The following is a 26,770-nucleotide window of genomic DNA, read 5'->3' on the forward strand; positions in this document are numbered from 1 at the left end:
GGTATCATAGCAACTCACCCACTCCGAAACGGTGTGCAGATTTAATATAGAAAATTGTGAACTCAAGCGAATGTTAGAAGGAGTTTATTGAATTGTTACACCCTCTTTAATATTCATCATTAAACATAAAAAGTTATTATTAAAGTTGTTTATCACTTTTCAAACAGTTCCTGCGTACTATTCTATTTATATAGGTACGCTTTATTAAGTAAAATAAAAAGAATTCCATTGCATTTTTATCATAAAAAAACGAAATGAAAGGAGAAATCAAGTTTAGATGACAATGAACTGTCAATTGTAGACGATTTTTTTTTTATTTTACTTGTTCAAATTACATTTCTAATAGTCTTAAGTTCTGGTACAACCATTTTAAAAAATCTATTTATATAAGACAACACCATCTTAAAAAAAAAAACAACATACATACAAAGTTTTCTACATATAAAAGAAGGCTGGGGAAAAAGCAATAACCAAAGTTTATTTTCCTAAGAGCTTCAATAAGAAACAAATACGATCGCAGCGATTCCGCGACGGATCACTGTTTGCCGACCGATCGCTCCTCGGGGACGCCACTCGAGCGGTCTCTCTCAAAATGCAATAAATATCACGTTCCTTAAACGACTGAGGTAACATTTCAACGACTCTTTTACAAGTTCTATTGTGTTATTTGATTTTTTAAAATTAGTTTCAAAAGATTTTTTTTTTTTCTATAAAATTAAATAAGTTCTTTTTCAGTTTCGCTTCACATAAATTGTTTTTCCAATTGTGTAAAAATACAGTAATGCAATTGAAATTCGCCTCATTTGAAAAAGATTAAAAAGAGAGAAAAGAGAAAAATTATATTAATTTTGAACAGTACCATTATTATATTTTAAAGCTATTTTATTTTTAATAACTATTTGAGCACAATTGTGCCGCAAGGCTGTGGATGTAAACGCAACAAATTATGGGTTCAGTTCCTACTCTAAGAAATATTTTCTTTTCTTCGCACTGGTGGTGTTCAGCGGAAAGTAGGGAGCGGAGAGTTTTAACACTAGAGACCCTCTACTTTAATTATGAATGAACTATTTAAAGCCGGTAATAAAGCAGATCGAACCAACTACCAAAAGCTTCAATCAATCGATAATACCGCATATATACCTCGTATATGTAGGTAGATACAGACAAAGTGAATACTACGAATTTGAATAACGTCTATGTTAATACGTTTACAGGTGAGCGCAAACGGGCGGGCCGGCCGTGGCCCCGCCCTCGGCCCTCGCTGCCATTGTCTCTCTGTTCCGCAGCAATTGCACCAAATTGAATAAATTAAGCCAAATTTAATTTATCTATTAAGTTTGTGCCGACGCAAACAATTTTTGACGTATGCTGGTCCGTTACTGGGGATGGTTATTGAATTAGTTTCGGATGCTTTCACGAGGGTTGTTAAAAGCTTTTTATATTGATTTTTGTTTTAATATATGAACAAATTAAAATTAGATTGTTTACAACCAAATAATTAATATATTAAATTTACATACATTGGAAGAAATTTTCCTTAGCTGCATTATTAAGAAATTGGATCTTGCTAGGTCCATATCTTTTATTACTTTTTGTTATATTTTTAAACTTAATCAAAAAATACAATTATTTTATAGGCACTTAATAATTTAAAATCATATTGGATGCTAAGAACTGCTGTTGGACTGTTGATTGACTGTTGTTCTTAGCAAGAATAGCTGTTTTCATATCCTATAACTTAATAAAAGTTAAATTCTTCTTAATTCTTAATCTTCGTATGAATATTCGATTACTTAGGAATATATTAACATAACATAACATAAAAACTCTTTATTTCACACCATATTAAACATATTTAACAAATACAAAAAAAAATCGTACAACAAATAAATGTGAAAGAGCGGCCTTATCACTAAAAGTGATCTCTTCCAGGCAACCTAATCTTAGAGGAATCAATTTAAAAGACAGGGCATGGCGCGATCAAGCATACCTATATATATTTATACACCTGCATAAATACTCTCTCATAAACTACATAGAATACACATCCATATAAACATACATATATTAATTAATATATTAAATTTACATACATTGGAAGAAAAGAATACACATACATATATTAATTAGTACCTACTAGCGACCCGCTCGCGAAATTACGAAAGCATTCGTGTTTTTATATACATATGGACTAGAAACTAAAACGGCTTTGCTCGCTTAGACTTATTTTTATATTATAGCCAAATAATAAATATCCCACATACTAAAGACATTCCTGTCGACCTGCATTATTTCTCGTGTAAAACCGTGTTTCATCTCATTTTGTAGCTTTTGACATTTAGTATTTGTAAATATATTATTGTTTTTTTAATTTCCAATATCTAATTAAAATCAGCTTCAAGCTGTATCCCGCATGAAGCACGGGAGACAATACAAAATTGTCGTTTTTATACTAATAAAAAGTGAAGAATTTATTAAGTAATCTAAATAGAGAAATAGATAAGTTTATAAAGTTATCAATTTATTTAATGGTTGATATATAAAATAATTTTATTCTAATGTCCCGCTCGCGACTTCGTCCGTTTGTACGTACTACACAATTATTTATTTTCTCATCTGAATTGTTTTCCTGGTTTAATTTAACTATTATTATCATTAATAATTTAACTATTATTATCTTAAGTGCTTTGCAAACATACATTATATGAATAATCCAGTAGTAAAAGCGGGCGAAGCCGCAAGGGGGTCGCTAGTAAAGAATATATTCCAATTCTAAATGTGTTTTTTTTTTTTCAATTTTTCAGCTAGTGAATCAAAGAGGTGCAGTACTGACGTCTGTACAGATTGGTTTAAGCACAAGGTTATATGGAGCTCCGGGGGAACGTTTACAGGCTAGTTTATTTGGGCTTTTTACTTTAGTCCAAAAATGCCGCACGTATCCTATCTAGACCAGGGAAACTAGCTGGTATCTGCGGCTTCGCCTTTGTGGTAAAATGCAAATAGTTACTCATGCGTATGGCACATGATGATGTAAACCACTGTACCTACTTGCCAGTCATTTACTTCTGGCATTTGGAATGTGCTATGTGCCAAAACTAGTCGCTAAAACGGAGAAATGAGAACATTAAACATTTCATATACTCGAGTGGGAATCCAACCCACGCCATGTCACGTTTACCGCTGCGCCACGACTGGCCTGAATATTTTTTTACTTATTTTTTTACAGATATATGTATACAGTTTTATATATTTATTTTTAGCTACACTTTGAAGTGACAAATTTTAGGGAGCAAGCCGTCAGATTTACGTTCCAGGCAGTTGGTGAGCTTAGATTTTTAACTGGCATCGATCCTACAGCGTAAGTTAAATATTTCTTATCATTCTCTTAACAAAAAAAATCTCTGAGTACTGTAGTATATCAACATTTAAATAAATTTAATTTTTTAAAACACTCCTACCTATCCTTTAACAACCTATCTTTTAACAATTACGCCATTAAAAATACTTTTTAATGGCGTAATTGTTAAAATTATTTAACTAATATTATCATTATAAAACTATCTATAAACTGATAATTAAAGTTCCAGATAATTTAATAAAATACTTAAGTATTTAATAGCAAAATTGTCATGCAATTGTTTATATTGACATAACTTTTTTATTTATTAACCAATTGAAATACAACAAACACCAAATGTAGAGGGTTTGAAAAGTTTGGCAAAATACACACAACTGTGACAACTACATTTAAATCAGTGAGGCCGTTTTCGAAATTAGCGTGGATAAACGCACAGACAAACAGAGAAACGGTCAAAAATTAAAAAACCATTGTTTTAAATTCTATGACATTAATAAATACCCCCCAATAATAGATTTTCACAAATTATATCTCTCATGTACAGATAGATGACTCTGAGCTTTCAACTCATCGCTGAGTCTTCAACACATCATACTTCATATTAAGTAAACATTAAGAATATATATTTTTTATCTGTACTTAATATGTACAGATTAAAAAATATATTCCTACTTGCAATTTTCTTATTGTGAAATTATTTGTTTATTTATAAACGAGAAACAAAAGTATACGTTTTTATAAAATTAACTTATATTCGACCTACAGATGTTGTTTTAAATCACAATAATCCTAAAACTGCATTTTATTCATAGTTATAAAAAATGAAGGGTAGCATACCATAAATTGGGTAATAAAGTACCTAATAAAATCATGCTAAAGTGCTTACCATGCAATATGTGCTATTAAAAGTGACTTACCTAATATCGTAATTTGTACAAAACATATCGTATAACATGCTTTAATAAAAACATCCAGATTTTAGAAAACAAAATGAAAAACTCACCGCTGTCACATATACGAGACTGTAAACTACTCACGACGATATATGTATAACTAATATGAATTATCCTACATTAAAAATTATTCATATGTACTAGATATGTTAATTTAGTTTGATATGCCTTATACTGATATTCTTTAGACTGGTTGTTGTATTAAATACAAATTCTCATATGTTGGTACAGAGACGTTTCAGTTTAAAGAATCTACGAACTAGGTATATTATATTTTAATACCTACATAATTTTTTTTTTACTTTTCGGAGGCCATCACTCTTAAGGATTGTATACACTTTGCAAAACGCTATTAGTTCAACTGATATTATGTGTTCACTTGAAACGCTTCACGTGCGTATTTGAACCGATGATATGTTCAATGTTTGTATTGGTACTCGTAGCGATACCACCCTTAAGAGTGATGCGCCCCCGGCGAACGCGCCACGTGACTGCCGGCTTTGCACAACCTTTGTGTTTACAACCACCCCCGTCCTCTACCTCATACCTCAGCTTTTCCATCCCCTCTTGTCGCCTTTATACTTTTCCAAGCTGTTGAAAATATTATTGGAATAATTTTTTCCATTAATTAAGAAACAATGTTATTTCTTTTACTTATTTCTTCGTTTTCAAGAATCACAATTATTAATAATAATTATAAAAATAATATTATAGCTTCATGGTACGTCGTTAATAAACATTTGAAGCTATATTATAGTATATAGTATATAGCTTATTTGCCTACTCATAAGAATGCATAGTAAAAAATTTTAACATTTTATTGTCGTTTATTGGACCAAGTTTCCTGTAAGGTAAGGTAATTAAAAAATATATTTAAATATTATATTTTAAATTTAGAATTTTTATATATTTTAGCTATCGAATATTATTTAGTAGATATATAGTGGTTTACTATTTTTGTAAAGTAGTATATAAATCATAAAACTTTTTAAATTGATAATAAATTTTTAATAATTAATGATCATAATAATTTCAGTCGTATACTATTAAAGACCTTTGGACATTGCGTTGCTGATTTCGCCTGCTTGGAAAGAGAGATAAGAGGCTTTGCGCCATAAAACTGTATTTATTAGTATGGGAGAACAAAATTGGCTATTTCGCTTAGCTGAATTGAATATAATAAACTTTTGTTTTTGTTCATAGTAGCAGTTGCTTGAAAATTTGTCTTTTTATCGTGAATCTAATGTTATGACACGACGTTCCCAAAAAGACACTTCCGTTCCCCATTTTCCGCCGAATTCTGGAGGCGTTGAGTGCATAGTAGCGGGACCCAATGCTGAGCTTCTTCATTGCATCGTTACTAGAGCGAGCAAATGAAATTATTTAATATATCATTTTCTCGAATTAAACGTAATTTGGTAGCCGTTTATCCATTTTGGTAAAATTTTATTGGTAGTAAAATGGGTACATTTTTGGGTGCCGTTTAAACACAAGCCTTTAATATATTTATTTCTTCGTTCTGGTGTCGAGGTAAACCGAGGCGTTGATTTCCGCCACTCAACACGCAAGGTCTCCAGGATTCTGCAGAAACTGGAGAAATGAGTGTCTTAACACTAGGTTCCCTGTGCCCATTGTCAAAGGAATTATGGATGTTGAATGTGTTGTTGTTGAATAGCATCCTAGTACAAATAACAATATATAAGTACCGCTACTGTGCCCAACACCGTCGCGGTGTGCGGTATGTGGGACGTCATATGGCTGTAAACGTGATGGTTTGTGGGTTCGACCTCCACTCGTGGGAATGAACAAAGTGCGGCGACGAGTTCCTCTATTCAAGTTTCAAGAGATCACTTTTATTGGATGCATCAGAATTGTATTTAGATTTGTTAAATTATAAAAACTATGTCATACAACTTTTTAGTATAACAATATTCTTTATTACAGCTAAGCTTTAAATCACTAATTTTGCATTAATCCGATTTTATTATCGCCGTCGGGTCTCGGGAACCCTTTTTTTATGTCGTGCTGAGTTTTCAAATGAAACAATCTAATTTATTTAAGACAACAAAAACAGTTTTACAAATTATCCTTGTAATGAAACGACAACTGGTTCGTATTTATTATGAATTCATATTTTTTGTTATGAAGCTTTTTTTAAGAATTACGCTGAGCAAACAAAGAAAATCTCTTATAATACTTCTAAAAATCTATTACTATTTATTATTATTAATAAAAAATTACGATACTAAAAATAATTCTTATATTAAGTATTATTAAATAATTTTCTATTTCTTTTTTCTTATTACATTAACAATTTAATATATTAATTGAAATAAAAATTACTAATACTACGTGGATTTCCTGCTTTTAAATAGAAATATATTTTTGAATAGAAATAAACTTAACGAGGCAATCATTTCATACTTGCGATTCTTCAAAGCGCCAATTAGGCAAGCTTAGAGGACTAAGAAGCTTTACTAACTCACATAAATGACTGGATGCCGTATAAATTTTGCATTGCCTTACTAATAATAATAAAATTTTGTACAACATGTCGGTAGCTAAAAGTAGAGAACGCAGTGTTGACACCAGATAGGATAAAAAAATACATATATATGCATATACAGATATGAGCAAACTAATGCCCAATTAAACCAATTTTCTTTTGATAATGACGTTAATTGAGATATTACTTTTCAATTTTTATTCAAAGTATTCAAAGAGAGCCCGCGGACATATTAATGTGAGCTCGCATTCATCACCGTGGCATTGAGCTATGAATATCCGAAAATAATCTCTGCAGGGTTCTATGGAAAAGTAGACAGGAGGGGAAGGGGGGGCCTTCGGAACAACGGCCTCGTTACGCCACTTCCGCCGGATGTCGCCTCGTGATGCATTGTCGTCGCCTCGGAGAGGGTGGACACCGATGTTTTCATTTTCATCACAAACATCAATATGCTGTATTGCTATATTTTTAATATAGACGAGTATGCGATTATTATTTTTTAATCTTCCATTATTTAGTTATAGATTTTTAGTAAAATACAAAAATTAGGTACGATTTTACAAGTAATTAATCTTTCTATAGTAAGAGCATTCGTATCAAAAAAATTAGAATAATGAACCAGTATGCAATGTATTGAGGCCAGTCGTGGAGCAAGGCCACAAGTGTGTGAATGTAAACACGACAGGTTAGGGGTTCGATCGACTTGGGAAAATGAAATATTTATTAAATTTTATTTTTATTTCTTTGCTTTGTATCGAGGCAAAAGCGCGGGCGTTGAATTCCGCCACTCGATACCCAATGCCTCTGGAATTCAGCAGAAAGTGGGGAACGGAGTGTCTTAACACTAGGTTCCCTCTGCTTGCACCTTGCAGTGTGCGGGATACAGCATGAAGCTGATTTTTTATTTCCGAATAATGTAAGCAGTTGAATAGTATCTGAGGAACCACGTGAACTTACTAGTCCTCCCGAACGTGCGTAAAAATCTTAAAATTATAACTTAACTGCCAAGTAAATCTATGATATGATATTTAATTAAGATAAAAAAAATCAATTAAAACATAAGTATCCAAAACCAGTAGGGGGAAAATCAATAACTGACAAACGCGTTTAACCATAAGTCGTACAAATAATAATTACGAGAAATAATTACACATCTCAGACGTCGTCACAGCTGTCAGTGCGGTCGGGGTATAGGAAAGTAATAATGTGAATGCAACCAAGGTGTCTTTCCCGTGGTAGCCCCCTGGGAAATCACGGTAATCCGTCGGTCGACGCGTCGCCTAGATCTGTCGAATTTAGTGGTGGCGTTGTGGTCAGACTGCTACGATGTTTTTCTAAATAAAAGTTTAATATAAATAAAATAAATAAATAAATAAATAAGCTTCACGCTGTATCCCGCACGCAGCAGGGTGGATAGAGGGAACCTAATGTTAAGACACTCCGTTCCTCACTTTCCGTCGAATATTGGAGGCATTGAGTGTTGAGTGGCGAAATTCAACGCCATGCTTTTGCCTTGGTACCAGAGAAACGAAATTAAAAAAATAATAAATAATTATTCATTCCACCGAATGGAAATCGAACCGACAACTCATCGTGTTTACAGTCACACTGTGCCCCTGCGGCACGACTGGCTGCTTAAATAGATATCGATTATAATTTATTTTCAAAATCACATCCCTATAAAAGCACGTCTGAATCCAGGGATCTTTGTGAATGGGCTGTGATGAATCATACTCGTTCACGTGGAACGATGTACAACGCATTAAAACCCCGATAAGTACCGGGAAAGGGGTTTATATGTGTTAGGAGTTTATTTATAGATAGAGTCGATAAGTCAAATGTTTTATTTATTTTTTAGCTTCACGCTGTATCCCGCATATATCAGGGTAGGTGGAGGGTACCTAGAGGTAAGACACTCCGTTCTCCACTTTCCGCTGAATTCTAGAGGCACTGCGTGTTGAATGGCGGAACTTAACGCCGCGCTTTGCCTCGAGAATAGAGCGAAGGAATGGAAATATAAATTTAAATAAATATTTTATTCATAAATATTTAAGAAAAATAAAAAATAGAAGCCCTGTTTGAACCGAGGCAAAAAATTATAATACCTATCTATCAATACTAAAATATCAGTACAAATAAAAATTACAACATGTGGCTATAAATTTGTACTATATTTTTGCACATAATTCTGGTTAACTAATGATAATAATTAAAAAAGAACGAAGTATCAATGTGTCAACGTCATTTTCTACTCAGCCCTAATAAGGAAAATGAAGGTTCCAAGAGATTTGTACTTGCTAGACTCATAAGTCTTCATTATCAAAGTCGTACCCGCAAACTTTGATGAGGCGACACTCCACGAGCTCAACGATTATCCTATAATTCACCCTCTTATAACATTTTCTTGGATATTTTATACACTAGAAACTATAGTTTATAATAATATATGGCTTTATAAGCTTATTTTAAAGTTCTAGATTATGACAAAGTTTGAACGATTTGCTGCGTTTTTTTTTAGTTTATACAGTTTATATTTTATAGCACATTAAAACTTCCTTATATTCATTTTTTTTTAATTGTTTCACGCTTTATATACCCACACATAACGGCACACATTTTATCATTCATTCATTAACACACTATTCCCGTAGTAGCGTAGCTTTGTCTTGTAACTAGAGCGTGGAAATAAAAAAAAAAAAATCCCGAGTGGGAATCGAACCACAACCGTCGCGTTGCAATCAGACGCTGCGCTGCTGCGCCAAGACCGCCTCAAATGTATATTTATTATTGTAAATATAAATTATTGTTAAATTTCTTTGCGTTCGTAAACGTAAAGTGTAAATTAATAGATCGATAACGTACCATTACATACTTTGGGGCTAAAAACAAAAGTTTAAGATATCCAAACATAATTAGAACTCTCATTAAAAGTGACAACTGACAAGTAATTAGGGCGAATCTCACAACGGTATAATATTTCCTATTAAAGTTTAAACTTTGATAAAATTTTCACTCAAAATAATTATATTAGAGGCAGTTTTCATTCATAGATATATAATTTTTGGACTAAAATGGCATCTCAAGGTCGATCTCAGAGTTGAAAGCGGTTTATAAATAAGGGCCAAAGTCGAATTAATTACTCATAACTTGAATCTTAAAACTACTAAACAAGTAGAACATAGAAAGTATCGTAATCGTAATATATACGAAGTCTACGTACAAAATCACTTAGCAGTTAATACGTACGACTGTATTTGCAGAGCGTTCCATTAAAAGCCCGCACAAATTGCAATAAATCCGACACAAAGCTGTTTCAAGCACGCATCAGCAATCACTACGGGAATCCGTCATTATCATATCGGGCGGGATTGAAATACGGAAGCGGGGATAGCCCGGAGGCGCAACGATATTGCTGTTTGCGTACAACAAATATTGGGCCGGCCGGCCCGCCCCGCTACTTACTGGAGTTAAATCAATATTTAAATCATTTCAAACTTTGATTAATTTGCAGAGATATTGTTTGCAATGATGTCGTCGGATGCGGATTATAAGCAGATTAATATTAAAAATAATTACATTTGTATTGTTCATGTTACTTTTCATTTCTCACTCGAGGAAATGAAATATTTAATCTCTTCGCTCTGGTGACGAGGCAAAGCGCGGCGTTGAGTTCCTCTCCCTCCCTCCCTCCCTCTGCCTAAAAAATTGAAAGTAACATAATTCATATTGAAATAAATTTCAATTACTAGCCCAATAATTGGACGAAAGAAGAATATGATTTGTCACTTATCCCTCTTGTGACCACCCTATAGTTAGATAAGCAAGGAATCACTTCCTTAATAAACTGTTCAAGAATTAATTCTTATTTAACAACAAATGAAAACGGTAAAAGTAAACAGATATCTGATAATTAATAATTTAATATAAATAAAGAATACGTTTCACATTTAATATTCTGATATTTAAACTGTCGCAATTAACAGGTTTTAGGGCGTGAATGTTTTATGTGCCCCGGTGTCAGCATCCTGTCCCTCGGGAAGGGTACATACTAAACTCTACTAGCACTTAATTACGGGGAAGCAGGGACAACACAACTGAATATTAATTAATAGTATTTAGTGTCTCTGATAATCTCTTCTTTAGAGTTTATGCTAAAAAACAAAAGATAAACAAAAGGAAATAAACAAATAACTGCATCTGAATACAAATTTAAAATATATTTCAATGAGCGCAAGTAGAAATTCTAACCGGCACACTTAAGTCTTTCAGAACAAACGAAAGATAGAATATTCTTCTAAGAATTTAAATAAATTTTGCTATTAGGGTAGAATTCTGCATCGCGTTACAAAGAGGAAAAGAGGGCTAATAAAAATGCCGGAATAAAAACGTGCTATTTTCAAGCAGTGTCAAATGGACATAAACCCCTATTCTAAATTCACTTCCGCGTTACAAATATGGTAGCGAGGAGGGTTACAGAAAATTTTAAACATTACTTAAATAAACCGTCCCTTTTTAAATCACTAAATTTAAGTTACGAAATCAACTTTTATTGCCGTTTTCTCGGACACTGGTCTTTCTATAGCTTCACGCTGTATCCCGCACACTGGAAGGTAGGGGGAATCTAGTCTTAAAACATCCTGTTCCCCACTTTCCGCCGAATTTAAGAGACATTGCGTTTTGAATGGCAAAACTCAACGCCGCGCTTTACCTCGTTACCAGAGCGAAGAGCGAGAGGAAATCGAACCCACAACCTTTCGCACTTACAGTCGCCCTCTAGAGCCTCTCCGCCACAACTGACCTCAAACGACACTAGTCTTAATAGCTCAAGATACCTGCAGAGAATGGGGGGGCATTCTCTGATATTACATATTAAAGTATGTATTTTGAATATGGAATATGTAATAAATTTTCACATGTTAAATATGTTTATGAGCAAACGTAACTTATCATACCTTTATCAATGTCGAATCCCTTAAACGAAGAAGTAAGTAGGTACCTACCTTAATCGAAAGCGGCGATTCGTCACAGGGTCATACGACCATTAATTTCTATAGAACGAAAACCACACCAGACTCTTTTATAGTACTTTCGATAACATCAAAACTACATTAGGGTGTGATTTTTCAAAGGACAAACGATAGCCTTATAATAAATGTTCTTAAGACATTTAAATACAATATTAAGAAATAAAAATATATCTAAATATTATTAAAATAAAAATATATTTTAATATTATTTAATCTGAAATTATTATTTACTATCAAAAATAAAGGGCCATAGGGGTGTGACTGTAACGAAACGGCTGTGGGTTCGATCCCTACTCGAGGAAATGAAATATTTATTTACGTTTATATTTCCATTTTCTTCGCTTTGGTCTCGAGGCAAAGCGCGGCGTTGATTACTGCCACTCAACATGCAAGAAAGTGGGGAACGGAGTGTAACACTAAGTTCCCTCTGGCTACCCTGCTGTGCGCGGGAGTGCATGTATAAGGAGGCCTTTTCTGCGCCCGCCATGATATATACAAATTTCTACCCATGATACAATGTCAGCTAAAAATATTTTACTTAGTCTTATAGGCTATAGTTTTTGTGATTCCAAAATCAAAAATTTACCATGCTATACACAAATTTACCATAAAAAATATTATTACTTAAAACTATAACCACTGTAATGTTTACAAGTTTGGTTAAAAATATATCAACCAATCATTAAAAGTAATGCAGTAATTTGAATAGATCCCATGCAGCATATATTCATGAATAAGACATGCATATGGCAATACTCAGACATACGACAGTGATCCCTTAAGCGTTTTATCGTCGTTAAATATTATCATCGTTAAAAAGGATTTTGAATATTTAAATTAAAGATAATTAAAAATGTAATTACATAATATGTAGATGTTTATGCCAGGTAGCGATTTTTGTTATATAACAATAGCAGCAGTTAATACTCTCATTAAGTAAAAAACTTATTTATATAATTACACATTCCCAACTGATATGATTTTAAGTTTTAAATTAATTTATTTTTAATTTTACTCCAATTTAAGAAATAATCTTTCAATATTTATGCGATTTTTTGCTTACGTCAGATTATGTAAATTAATGATGGACAAGATGGCAACACAGAACTCTAACGAATTGTTTGGTGTTTTGATTTCGTAGTTTTTATTTGCCAATTGTCATTTGCAAGTAAATGTGTTCTGTGGTCATTTGCATCTTGCTAAGCTCAGCAATAAGTAACTGGTAATTTACTATTTTAATAATGTATTAAAGATTTATATAATAACATGAATTAAATTGATAGTTACTACATTATTATTCATTGTTGAGATTATTCGTACATTGATTAGGTTTAGTTAAACTTATTGATTTCGAAACTGCTTATTTAGGTACATACTTTTAAAGAAACGTCCATTTTATTATAATTACCTTAAATAACAACATTTTAATTGATATACGCTATTATTAATACTAATTGTTAATATATATAATAAGTTATTTAAACTAACTAATACATTAAAAATCTAAGTATTTTATGAAGTTTTATAAAATATACCCCTCATTTTTCCGCCATATTTAAAACCTTTGAAAGGATATTTTAAAATGTGCTTACTAAGACTAATACAATACCTATATCTGAATTTCTTTGTATAATATATTTCAAAATAGAACATGAATATTAATAGCATATAGTAAATATTTTGTTATAATAGAAAACAAATTCAATTTTAGACAAGTAGAAACATGTCTGAAAGAGGTGCAGGAAGAGCCAGGGGCCGTGCGGGCAGAGGGGTTGCAGGTGGTGGAGGACAGCCACCGAGGCGACCTGGGGAGCAGCCTGGACCTCCTAAACAACATGGACCTCCTCAGCACCAACAAGGACCTCCACAGCACCAGCCTGGACCACCACGTCCACGACCTCAGCCTCCGTCAGCTTGGGGCGCGCCATCTGTTTTACCTGCTGTAAGAGCGGGAATGCCAACTCAAGCTGCTGGCAGGGCTTCCCATAGAACAACCACATCAACCCATGATCATCCTGGAGATGTTGACATTCAACAAAGGATGTCAAGCATGGCCATAAGTAAGCTAATATTATTAATTACTAGTCTGTTCCTTTATTTAAAGCTTTATGATATATTGCATTTATAGCAGGGTAGGCAGAGAGAACCTAGGGTGTAGACACTGTTCACATCTTTCTGTCCGATTTTCTAGATATTGTGGTGACATTTAATGCCATGTTGTGTCTTTACCAGAACAAGGAAAATGAAAATAACTAGGTGGTAATTGATATCAATGTGCTGCTGTGCCACTACTTTGTTGATTTGCTTTCCAATTTTTAACCAAGTTATAAGAATAACAATAACTAAATATATAAATTTAATTCAATCCTTAAGTTGTGGCTTCTGAACATTTCAGATCAACAATTTATACAATACAAGATATTTTGCAGGTTTTATGTTCATTTAATGATTCAAAAGTGCTTGTAAAAGATTTAATTATCTTTTATAAAAAATGTTTTGAAATATTATTACATTTGACTAAGTTTTTGTTCTTTTTAGTAATCCACTTTACTTATTATATGTACACATATTATTAAAGACAATTTTTTTATAATAATTGAGAGGAATTGAATGTACATAACAGTGTACAGTGAATTATATATTATTAAAAAATAAAAACTATGCAGGACCAGGATTTAATTAAAAATACTCATTTGATTGTCTTGGGAAACACTTGACCATTTATTAATATAATTTGCTTAGAATATACATTTACTAACAATTTGAAGACAAATCATATCTCATGTTAGAAAATTAAGTAGTTTTCTACAAAAATTTTGTAAGTAAAGTTTGTCTTAAAAGAGTGATTAACAACTGTTAATAATAAAACAAATGAAGCTTTTAGAATATTTTTATGCAGTTTACTTTTACTAATGGAACGGAAATGCTAAATATCCATGTGTGAATATAATGCTATTATAGTTTCATGAGGTTCAAAAAATAGATTATAAATGATATAATCTATGTAGATTATATATTATATTATAATTACTAATCTATATATATTTAATAATCTCAGAAACAGCACTATTCAGCTAGTGTTAGGGCAATACCTTAAATTACAAGCCAGCTTCGCCAGCCATCAGCATTAATTTTACAAGAGATACCAAGGATTTTATTTTTCACAGACCACTTATTTAAATACTATTTGTTGATAGAAAGTTTACTTAACTGTACATTTAATCCAATATTTTTTTTAATAGGTGGAGTGTAAAATATGTCTATTCTATAGATCTGCTATTGAATAGAATTTGCCATTTAGTAAGGAAATAAAAATTAAAATAATTTCATCTTCCAAGTGGGAATCAAATCCCTTGACCACCATGTTTTTAGTCACATGATTGTGCCACTGCCCCTCGACATAATAATATGAGAAAACACAAACTGTTTACATATATTGCATGTTTTATGTAATAAGTACAAATAATTATTACCAAATAGTACCAAGTACCAATTATGTTCCTTTTTTGATGCAAATGGTGTAGTTGGTAGGATGTTTAAAATTGAAAATAATATCACTATAATGGCAGCGGAACTTGTTGCTATATTTATGGCACTTATTTATGTTTCTAGTGTTAATTATAATAAGGTTGTTAAATAACTCTGATAGTAAAAGAGCATTATTTCATTTAGATAATTGTATTAAAGGCAATAGAGGTATACCAGTTGCATATAAGTTGTTAAATGAGGTAATCAAGTTACTTCACAAGGGTATTGTTGTAAAACTCCAGTGGGTTCCTTCCCACCTTGGAATAAAGGGAAATTAGGAAGCTGACAAATTAGCACGAACGGCATTAGTCGAAGGAGAAAATTTAAATATTTTACCAGATTTTTCTGAAATTTTAATCAGGTACAAAAATAATTTGAGAAATATGTGGGCAGAGTATTTTGATAAAGATCGAAAAGTAAAGCTGTTATATATAAAGTAATGAATTGTCAATGATTATTATGTAGATTTAAATTTAGAAGGTACTATTTGCTTTGTTAAATAATAAAATGAATTCAAGTAGGTAAGCTGCAATTATATATGACAAGTTCAGTTCATGTTAGGCTACCTAGCTAATACAATACTTATTGTGAACTCAGTGTTTTATTTACGTTACATATATAATAAAAGCGATATGGTATAGGGTTATTCAGAACAAGCTTCCTCATATCCCTTGGTTCGCGGAAAAAAAATTGACGCGTCAACAAATTGTTATGGGTCTTAGGCTTCGTTCTGGTCATATTCCACGAAGAAAATTTGGTTTTCTCATGAAAAAAGTAACGTCCCCAAAATGTGAATTGTAAGATACAAACACTTGAAAGCTACAAATTCTATTTTATTAGTGATGTTTATAAATAAGGCCATCAAATATATTTTTAGATGCTGAGATTTGATACATACATTACATACATACATTAAGAAGTGTCCTCTTAGCAACAGTATTTTTAAAAATAAATGTTTTAAAATAAGTAATTATCGAACAAAACCAAGTAAACATAGACATATTTTCAATAATCAAAGCCGTTGTTGTGAAAAATTAATTATATATTCATTTACTCGCCCTAATACGAGAAAGTGCGGCGTAGAGTTCCGCCACTCAGCACACAATGTATCGAATTCATGCAGAGAATAAATGTCTTGATACTAAAGTTTTTCTTTGCATACTCTTTCATATTAAATAATAATTTTTATATTTTATGTACGGTATAAAATATAAAAAGCTGTAAAATTATAATACATGATTTATATGTAAAATATCCTGTTCAGGTCAGCCACAACCAAGTGGAGAAGGTGGATCTACAGTAGTGGGCCGTGGATCTCGTAGAGGAGGAGGAAGAATCTTACCTGAACAAATGACTATATTGAGAACCCGTCCTGAATCAGTTACTTCCAAGAAAGGTAAATATAAAAAAAACTCAATACTCATATTGATTTTAAACATCACAAATACTTTTAATTAAGTTATAGAATAATAATATAGAATAATAATATAGAATAATAATATAGAATTAAGAGTATATAAAATACTATAGTATTTTATATACTCCATAAACTTGAGCAATGTCGGTAAAGTGGATGAAAAATAATAAATCAAATGTCTTTACTTAATTTTCTCAACGTCACCTTCACTAAAAAGAAAAAAAATTAGACCATTTTGGATTCAACCTGCATATTGAGCTATCACTAACATATTTATTAAATACACATCTCACCTCATTTTCAATTATTTAAAAAAAAACTTTTTATGTATATGCTCAAATATTTTATTTTTTTATGTGAATTAATTTTAGTAAATAAATGTTGCTTTGTTTTTTTTTCTGTATATTATTTGTTTTTATTCTCAGGAATTACTGGAACCCTATTGGATTTATGTGCGAATTACTTCACTGTCGAAACTACACCCAATTGGTCACTATATCAATACCGGGTTGATATTGATCCTGAAGAAGACAATACTGCTATTCGGAAAGGATTATTACGTATACATCAAAACAAACTTGGCGGGTAATTAATTTATAAAGTCCATTGTTATACAGACTGATGCGTCAGCGCTCCCTTTACGGGAACAGCAGATAGGGTAATATTTCAAACCCACACCTAAAGAAATTTATCAATATATTTTTTTTTCATTTCACGAGGTTTATCCATATCTGTATTTCATGTGACGTAGTTACGCATAGATACCAATAACGTAAACACATACTACTATAAAAATACGACTAAAGGTTAAACAACTTTGAACTTTGCCGCCAATACCTACGACTCGATTTTGGAGTGAGGGTGCGGCGGTGTCCCGTTGATAGATTTAAGTTTGCATATGTCGTCCTTAACAAATATCATTCTATTTTACAACGAGAATTTTATTATTTATTTTGTTTGAAAAAAAACTTTCATATTTGCGAAAAAAAAATTATATTAGGCTTTTATAGTGTAGTTAAAACTGTGGTTTCATGGTGCTGACAAAAACACTAATAAGCTTGTTTTAATGTATTGAGCTTAATGTATTTTTTTTATTGATTTAGAGTTTTAAATATTTTTATATGACTTAAATTCATTCATTCATTCATTGTGATTAAGTATTAGAACAGAATTTGTAGGTTCAACCATGCCTTAACAGATTTTTATATTATGAATTTATATAAAGGCAGTTCTATTAAAATAAAAATGTACATAAATGGAAGTGCTTAAACTTATACTTGATTAATATAGCATACCTATGTATAATAGATCTATTATTATGAATATTATTCTTTTCCAGATATTTGTTTGATGGGACTGTACTTTACACTGTAAATAGATTACATCCAGATCCTATGGAACTATACTCAGATCGGAAGACTGATAATGAACGCATGAGACTGCTGATTAAGGTGAATAAGTACAAGCTGTCATATACATTTTATAATAATATTTTAATATATAAATTCAATGTTAGATAATAATAATGTTTATGGAAAATATTTTTTGTATTCTTTTTTATTTTTTCAAAAATATTCTGCTGCAGTCTTTAAAATATATTCACTAAGTACATATTATCAAAAATCAAATAATTTTATTCAAAATAAAAAGTTACATACTTCATTTTTTGGACGAACCTGAGGAGAACCTTCGAGATATCGTATTTATAAAGTCACATATAATAGAAAAAATATAAAAAAATTACAATTGATTTATCGGACTCCCTAAAAGTGAGCTCTAATATTACTTATGTCTATTTTCTCTTTCACTAATAGATGTATGTATATTATCATTTTAGCTTGTAACTCAAGTAAGCCCAGGGGACTACCACTATATTCAGATATTCAATATTATCATAAGGAAGTGCTTCAATATTCTAAAACTACAGCTAATGGGAAGAGATTATTTTGATCCAGATGCAAAGGTAAGGAATAAGATACTATATATGTTTATTTATTACATTTTAATATTTATTTCAATGTCCTACTGAGAAGCCATTTTCCAGTATCCCAATCATACTGAATCTAATCACTAAGGCCAATGGATATAACCAACTACAAGAAGTTCCTTTGTTTATCCTTTATTTTATTTTTTTTTGTTTTAGGTTGACATTCCAGAGTACAATTTACAAATATGGCCTGGTTATAAAACTTCTATAAATCAGTATGAAGACAGATTACTTCTAGTGGCAGAAATTACTCATAAGGTTAGTTTCATTTTATTTACTATGGAATTAAACAATCTACTTAGATTAATCCATGTATAATATAGGACTATAATCGAGATATCATAACACATATGTAGTATTAAAAAATAAAATGAACTAGATTTTGCAAAAATATCGAAAAAGTGTTGTAACTTACTTGAAAAAAAAAGTATATTGCTGTATTTGTATCTATATGATTCATTTTCTTCATCTTCATTCCTCAATTTTTTAGATACTTCGCCTGGACACTGTCTTACAACTAATGCAAAAACATTTGAGTGGCAAAGGAAATAATGTTAAGAGACAATTCATGGAGGAAGTAATAGGACAAATTGTGATGACTGATTATAATAAAAAGACGTACAGAATTGATGATGTTACTTGGGAACAGAATCCAACTTCCACTTTTAAAATGAAAGACCAAAATATTTCGTACATTGATTATTATCAGAAGGTAAGTAGAAAAGTGTTTATTGATAATTATTATAACCTGTACCTCAATGGAATGTATTTTTTCGGTTCATGGTTATTAGATATAGTTCCATTACCCATAACCTATGGCAAAAACAATGATATCTTTTGATCATGTTGACTTAACCTTTAATTTTATCTTTCCAAGAGAGTAGACCTGGACATTTGATATTTATTTTAGCTTGTTGCCCTCTTTCATTCTTGAGAAAAAGTTGGACAGGCAAACAACAAAGTGGTTATGAGGGTTCTATTCTATTCTTTTGAAGCATGAACCAAAAAGCTAACTAAATAATAACATGATACATTTGTTCTCTACAGAAATACAACATACGTATACGAGACCCTGGGCAGCCTATGCTGATATCACGTTCCAAGCCTCGCGACGTGCGAGCCGGTATGCCTGAGCTGGTATACCTGGTTCCGGAGTTATGCCGCTTGACGGGACTTACTGACGAGATGCGAGCCAACTTCCAACTGATGCGGTCATTATCAAATCACACCAAAATTGGCCCTGATATGCGTATGCAAAAATTATTAGCGTTCAACCGCAGGTTTACGCAAAACCAACAAGTTGTTGAGGTGAGAGATGATTTTTTGTTTTTCAAAATATACTTCTATACTAATATTATAATGCTGAATAAGGTTATGGTTAAACTTTAAACTGAATTTCTTCAGGAATTAGGAACATGGTCCATGAGATTGTCTAAAGATTTAGTTCGCTTCAAAGGCCGCCAGTTACCAGCTGAAAACATTCTTCAAGGAGGAAATACTAAATACCCCGCTGGTAACACTTTCGATGGCTGGACTAGGGATATGCGGTAAGTAAATAAATGTTAAGTTAATATAAAAACTAAAAACACTTCAGAGTTTCATCAGCCATCTTAGACACACTTACATGAAACAACTTATGTGAAGATTTTTTTTTTTCCCCGTCTTGTAATTCATTGTTGAAGCATTGCATACCGTCCTAACTGTAAATGCGACAGTTATGGCTTCAATTTCCACTGAGATGAATGAATTCTTTGTTCTGCTAACACTAAGTTCCCTCTGCCTACTTTAGAATATGCAGAATACAGTGTAAAGCTATAAATAAAAAATAAAATAGCTGCAATATATACTATACGCCATGTAAATATGAATTAAAATTAGAGATGGGCGTTATCGTTTTTTTCCGTTAACGGTTATGAAACCGATATACGAGTATGGTTTTCGTATCGATATCAAAAACGGTTTTCAGATATCGTTTTTTTTCGAATTGTCAATAAACGCAAAATCATAATTATAACATTATAATATCATAATAATATATTATTATAATATCATAATAATTAGTATTACATATAAATAAAAACTATAATCAAATGTAAAAAAAACAATATTTAGTAATTAAATTGAAATAATATTAAAATACAAAATCATATCCAAATTTCAACTTTAATCATTTATTTAGAAGTTCGATTTCATAACGACGAAATAATAACTTGTAGATGTAATGTAAGAAAACCGCCGAAACATGAATCTGTTAGTTAGTTAGTTATCGGGTATTCGCTTCATTCCTTTTACACCCGTGAAGAATATACGGATAGAAGGAGAGGTAGCGAATATCAGTTTATCAGATATTCGCCTTATCTCATTTACACCCGTTCGGAATAAGTTACTTAGAAAGAGAGGAAGTTAGTTTTAATATAAAACCGTTTGACGTTTCAAAAGTTTTGCGTTATTACGGTTTTGTTCAGATCACAGCTATGTTGAGTTTTAAGTTTCTGTAAAAACGGTTTTCTAAAAACATATATCGATACGTTATGTTTTCCTTAACATATCGGTTTTAGGTTACGTTACGTTACGTTTTGATATATCGAACTCATCCCTAATTAAAATAAATGATGTCTTGACAGGTCAAAGAACTTACTCAGTTTAGCTCAAATGCCTTCATGGGTAGTAATAACGCCTGATCGTCTCTACAAAGATACTGAAAGTTTTATTGGTAATATCATGAAAACTGGTGCTGGATTTGGCTTCAGAATGCCCAGGCCTGAGATTGGTAAGTGTTATTTTTTTTCTCATACAGCAGGGAACCTAGAATTAAGACAACAATATATTCCCCTCTCACCGCTCAGTTTTCGAGATCTTGCGTGTTGAGTGGCAGATTGGAACGCCGCGGTTTATCTTGTTATCAGAGTGACGAAATGAAAGTAATTTATTCCTCCAAGATGGGGTCGTACCCACAAGCTCACAACCGTCACGTTTATAGACATCAGGCTCAGGCCTCGGTCCCACGATAGCTTGAATTTAAAAAAAAAACAGGTCGCTGTACACAGCACTCTTCTCCGCACACAACAAGAAAGGCAGAGGGAATCTAGTGCTAAGGACACTCTGTTCCCTACTTTCAGCCGAATTCTGGAGGCATTGCATGTTGAGTGGCGGAACTCCGTGCGTTGCTTCGACACTAGAGTGAAGAAATGATAAAATAAATTTAAATAAATATTTCATTTCCTTGAGTGGGGATCAAACCCACAACCAGTCGCGTTTACAGTCATACGTTGTGCCCCTGCGCTACGACTGGCCTCCATTAAGTGTTATCACTATTACTTCTACAATGTTATGATGGTGGATTTTACTTTAGATTTTTTCAATTTTTTGTCATTAGTCACTATACAACGTGATAGCCAAATGGAATATGCGAATATGTGTGAATCTGTAATTGCCAAGAAAAATCCCGCCATGATAATGTGTGTGTTGGCACGTAACTTCCCTGACAGGTAAATATTATTTCACAAATTATAATTTTCTTACTAATTACTGTTACTTATTATGAAGTGAGCTTAAATATTGACACTGAGTTATTCTGTTTTTTTTTTAGATATGAAGCTATCAAAAAAAAGTGTACAGTAGATAGAGCAGTGCCTACCCAAGTTGTTTGTGCAAGAAATTTGACTAGTAAGTCGGCCATGTCGATCGCTACAAAAGTAGCTATCCAGATAAACTGCAAGGTAAATAGTTGAAATAAATAAATGATATAGTAACACAGGCGAAATTAAGTAGTTATAAATTTAAATAACAATTTTTTATGTAAGACAAAATACATGTTTTGTCCTACAAGCGAAGATGAAGTTATGTCCCAGAATTCAGATAACAAAAAAAATTATATTGTTAAAAAAATTATAATTTCATAATACTACGTGCAACTAACATTTTATAATAATACAGATATCTAACAAAAACATTTTTTGGAAAGCTTAATTTATGGCTTATCATGCATGAACCTAACAAAATTTTACAATATATTTATATATATATTTGCAATTTTACATATGATTTCTATTCATGTAATAAAGTTAGCTATTAGTACATATTTGTTATCAATTGTGTGCAATAAAAATTATAAATTAATACATCTAAATGTTAGTGTGTGGATTCGATTGCTGCTCGTAAGAATTATTATTTAATTTTTTACATTTTACTGCTTTGAAGTTGAGTTCTGCCACTTAAAATGAATGCTTACCTAATATTTACTTTTAGTATCATGGGGCCCTGAAGTTTCCTAATGGGAACAGAGTGTCTTGTCTTCTCAGAGTGTCCTGGGAACCTAGTGTAGGATCTGCTATGTGCGGAATACAGCATAAAGCTAAAATAATTCCAGCTCGGCGGCGCACCTTGGGCAGTGGAGATTCCAATATCCACGGTGATGGTGGTGGGCTACGATGTGTGCCACGACACGCGCTCTAAGGAGAAAAGCTTCGGCGCGTTCGTGGCGACCCTCGATCAGCACATGACGCACTACTACTCCAGTGTCAACGCGCACACCTCAGGCGAGGAGCTCAGCGCGCACATGGGCTTCAACATTGCGTCTGCCGTGCGCAAATACCGCGAAAAGAATGGTATTTTTCTTTTTTTTCATTATATATATTTCTTTTTTTTTTGAAGATTCATACCGTATGCCATTCATATTTGTGTTCAATTCCCCAATTATAGAACATTACGTTTACTACTACAGTACAGTAAGTACAGTAGTCGTATGCAAAGTATAGTATGTCTATACTTTGCATACGACGGCGACGCTTAGTTTCATTATGTTCTCTCTGCTACATGCATATAAATAATACAAAAATATTTTATGTACATTTATAAAAATTAATCAGAAGAATAAGTCTTTTCCATAAAAAAAGTACTGTATTTCTCCGCAATACTCATATTAATATAGAATTTTAAATTTCATAGGAGTATTACCAGGAAGAATTTTTATTTATCGCGATGGTGTTGGTGATGGACAAATTCCTTATGTCAAGAGCCATGAAGTAAGTACAATTTTTTCTACTATCTTAATATTGTTTTTCTATTACGTAATCAATGTTTATATTAACATGTTTTGAATCTTTCGACCAAATCAGGTAAAAAATAATGAATCAATCAACATTTGGTTATAAACAATGACCACCACCAATGCAAAAGTAAGCATACTGGTTTCCAAACTCTTATTTGAAATAAAAACTTGACATTGGTGGTTTTTTTTTTCGCTTATTCATCATTATCATTATCATCATTACATTTTATAACACATCAAAATCTCTAGGTGTCCATTACGAAATTGTTAATAATATTCTCAGGTGGCAGAAATCAAAAAGAACCTTGAAGAGGTGTATGGTGGAACAGAATACAAGATGGCGTTTATAATAGTATCAAAGAGGATAAACACCCGCGTCTTTGTGGATTATGGCCGCTCTGGAGAAAACCCGCGCCCTGGCACCGTCATCGATGATGTTATTACATTGCCAGAGAGGTGACTACAAAAGATTTTATTATTTTGTTTTTCATCGTGAAGCTTTTTCACATTTTAAAATTTTGCAAATTGTGTCATGTAAACTTGGTGAAAAAAAGAATTTATATGTTGTGTTACATTCGATTTTACTTATCTTTATTTACAACTATTTATTTATATTTCTAGATATGACTTCTATCTGGTATCTCAGAATGTGCGTGAAGGCACGATAGCGCCGACTTCCTACAACGTTATTGAAGATACATCGGGCTTGAATCCAGATCGTGTAAGTTATATTACATTTTAGATTCTAGAGAGGCCGCCATGGTGTTTTATTTCCTCTTTCTGGCGAAGAAGACAAAACTCGGCGCTGTTTGTGGGGAATGATATTTATTAATGTTTATATCCACTTTGTGTATTATACTCTGCTGCAATTGACTTAGAATATGTCCAAAATCATTTCCTGCAAAATTGCAACGAAATTGTTAGATTATTACAATAAATTACGAACTGACAATTATTGTAGGCCGTAAATACTAAACGAATCTACAGCTTCAAAATGTATAATTCGCCACTGCTATGTCGAATTTCCACGGTTCTATGTGTAAGTAATTAGTAGAAATATTAAAAGTTGCAGTTTTATTAAAGAAAGTTTTTTTAATTATATTTTATAAATAATTTTGCATTTGCATTTTTTGCATTTTTTTGCATTTCTTTTATTCTTTAAATAATTTCACAGTTAACTTTAAGGTAAACCTTTTTAAACCTTTACCTTTGTAAAATATTGTCGAAATTTTTCGACGACGAAACTGTCCGTATAGACATTCAAATTATTTGTTTTCCTTTTTATATGTTCACTGTTGGTTTTGTAGCTGCGTTGTAAGTTTTAATATTTACAGATCGAACGGCTGACGGTTCCTGTCGTATTTTTTATAACAACCTTTGAAAAATGTTGATATGAAACTAAGTAAATTTTATAGATATACCAATTTTGTGACATCTTCATTTGTTCTCTTTGAATTGCGGTCGGTCGATCGTGACGGGGCGGAACCGCGTATGAATATAAATGAATTCTTTTCAATTTCTTTTCCTGGTAAGAAGACGAAAGTGTGCCTTAAACAGACGCAATGTCTTAGAAGATGCCTTCACCGCTTAATGCAAGATGCAGTGAAAAATCTACAGTGGCATTAAATATAAATTGATGTTGTGTATTTACAGATTCAACGACTAACATACAAGCTGACCCACATGTACTTCAACTGCTCGACGCAGGTGCGAGTCCCCTCGGTGTGTCAGTACGCGCACAAGCTGGCCTTCCTCGCGGCCAATAGCTTACACAACCAGCCGCACTACTCGCTCAATGAGACCCTGTACTTTTTGTAAACGACTCATTAAATCGAGCCTTTGAATCTAAATACAGTGTAAGTGTAAACTCTATATAACGATACTGATGAAGTGTCGCCCTTTTTTATGGAGAGGCCATTAAATAAAAAGAAATGTTGATGAATATTTTTTTAAAGAAATATTTTTATTAATATTTATCACTTACTGATATATATGACGTCTAGGTAAATCCAGTGACGTTTTTTAGAGTTTACACTTTTGAACACAAAAATTTATTGATATACCAACAGTTGATTATGACAGCTTTACCAAAGTGGTGGTTTGCTACTTTCTGATATAGAGTATCCTTTATTGACGTGTGTAACGTTACTTTGTTTTTATTATTACTAGACTTAGGAAAAATATATGTATTTTTGATGGAAATATTTGATATGTTGATTGTTCAAAATTTATAGTAATTATTAAGGAATAAGTAAACTAGTATAAAATTGAGACTATTTCAAAAACTGCATTAAAATTTCTTTCGCAATATATATATATATATATATATACTAAGTTTATATATTTTCAAATCAATGTGCCTAGTAATTATATTAACTATTTGACAGTTACGGGATAATTAAGTTCCTACATAGTAAATACTTTAATCTAATTGGTAAGGTCCGTCTAACTTTAATTAATTGTTAACTGCCATATTCTTACGTTATTGTTCAGTATTTTTTTTTTATTTTTTATAATATTTTGATTTATTTTTATCTATAATACATATAACGTTAATATGTAAACAACAGATAAGCTGCTAAAATTTTTGTGGTTGGCACGCACTATAAGAGTTATTTAAAGTTAAACATACATATCTTCATTATTTTGTTATTATAGAGTTAAAACATTCCATGACAGCTATTGTGAACTCACGTGGTCATTTGGAAGTTGTTAATTTTGTTGTGCCAATAAGTTGCCCAATAGTAGTTGGCTATTTTGTTTTTGCTTTAAGATTTAAAATGATATCGTACCATAAGACTTTTTTTGATTATTAAAGGTAACTTTGTCGTATTACATTACATTATTATTTTCATTGTAGTTTGTTTAGTTTTTAAGATTATTTTGTAAAATTTTCAATAAAGCGTTTTTATTTCTTATTTTTTTTCTTTGGTTTACTTTTTTT

General features: G+C 31.9%; 2 protein-coding genes across 2 annotated transcripts in view; one reads left to right on the top strand and one right to left on the bottom strand.

Moving 5' to 3' along the window:
• The window catches only part of VGlut (Vesicular glutamate transporter), a 48,244-nt gene extending 43,443 nt beyond the window's left edge, over positions 1-4,801 (bottom strand). Inside the window, exon 1 of the mRNA XM_085202758.1 lies at positions 4,362-4,801. The gene's annotated coding sequence lies outside the window, so the exon portion shown is untranslated. The remainder of the gene's footprint in view (positions 1-4,361) is intronic.
• An 8,129-nt stretch (positions 4,802-12,930) lies between these two features.
• Positions 12,931-26,744, top strand: aub (piwi like RNA-mediated gene silencing protein aubergine). The gene is made up of 18 exons (XM_085202722.1): positions 12,931-13,066; positions 13,556-13,904; positions 16,637-16,768; positions 17,215-17,374; positions 18,129-18,240; positions 18,627-18,752; positions 18,933-19,034; positions 19,267-19,488; positions 19,824-20,084; positions 20,181-20,323; positions 21,401-21,546; positions 22,153-22,264; positions 22,366-22,495; positions 23,146-23,383; positions 23,724-23,800; positions 24,110-24,282; positions 24,448-24,547; positions 25,480-26,744. The coding sequence occupies exons 2-18, from the start codon at positions 13,568-13,570 to the stop codon at positions 25,642-25,644; spliced, it is 2,736 nt and encodes a 911-aa protein (XP_085058848.1). The 5' UTR covers positions 12,931-13,066; positions 13,556-13,567; the 3' UTR covers positions 25,645-26,744.
• Positions 26,745-26,770: the final 26 nt, after the last annotated feature.

The sequence above is a fragment of the Heliconius melpomene genome, chromosome 19, assembly GCF_056956725.1.
Source record: "Heliconius melpomene rosina isolate 202511_hmr_F chromosome 19, ASM5695672v1, whole genome shotgun sequence".
NCBI lineage: Eukaryota > Metazoa > Arthropoda > Insecta > Lepidoptera > Nymphalidae > Heliconius > Heliconius melpomene.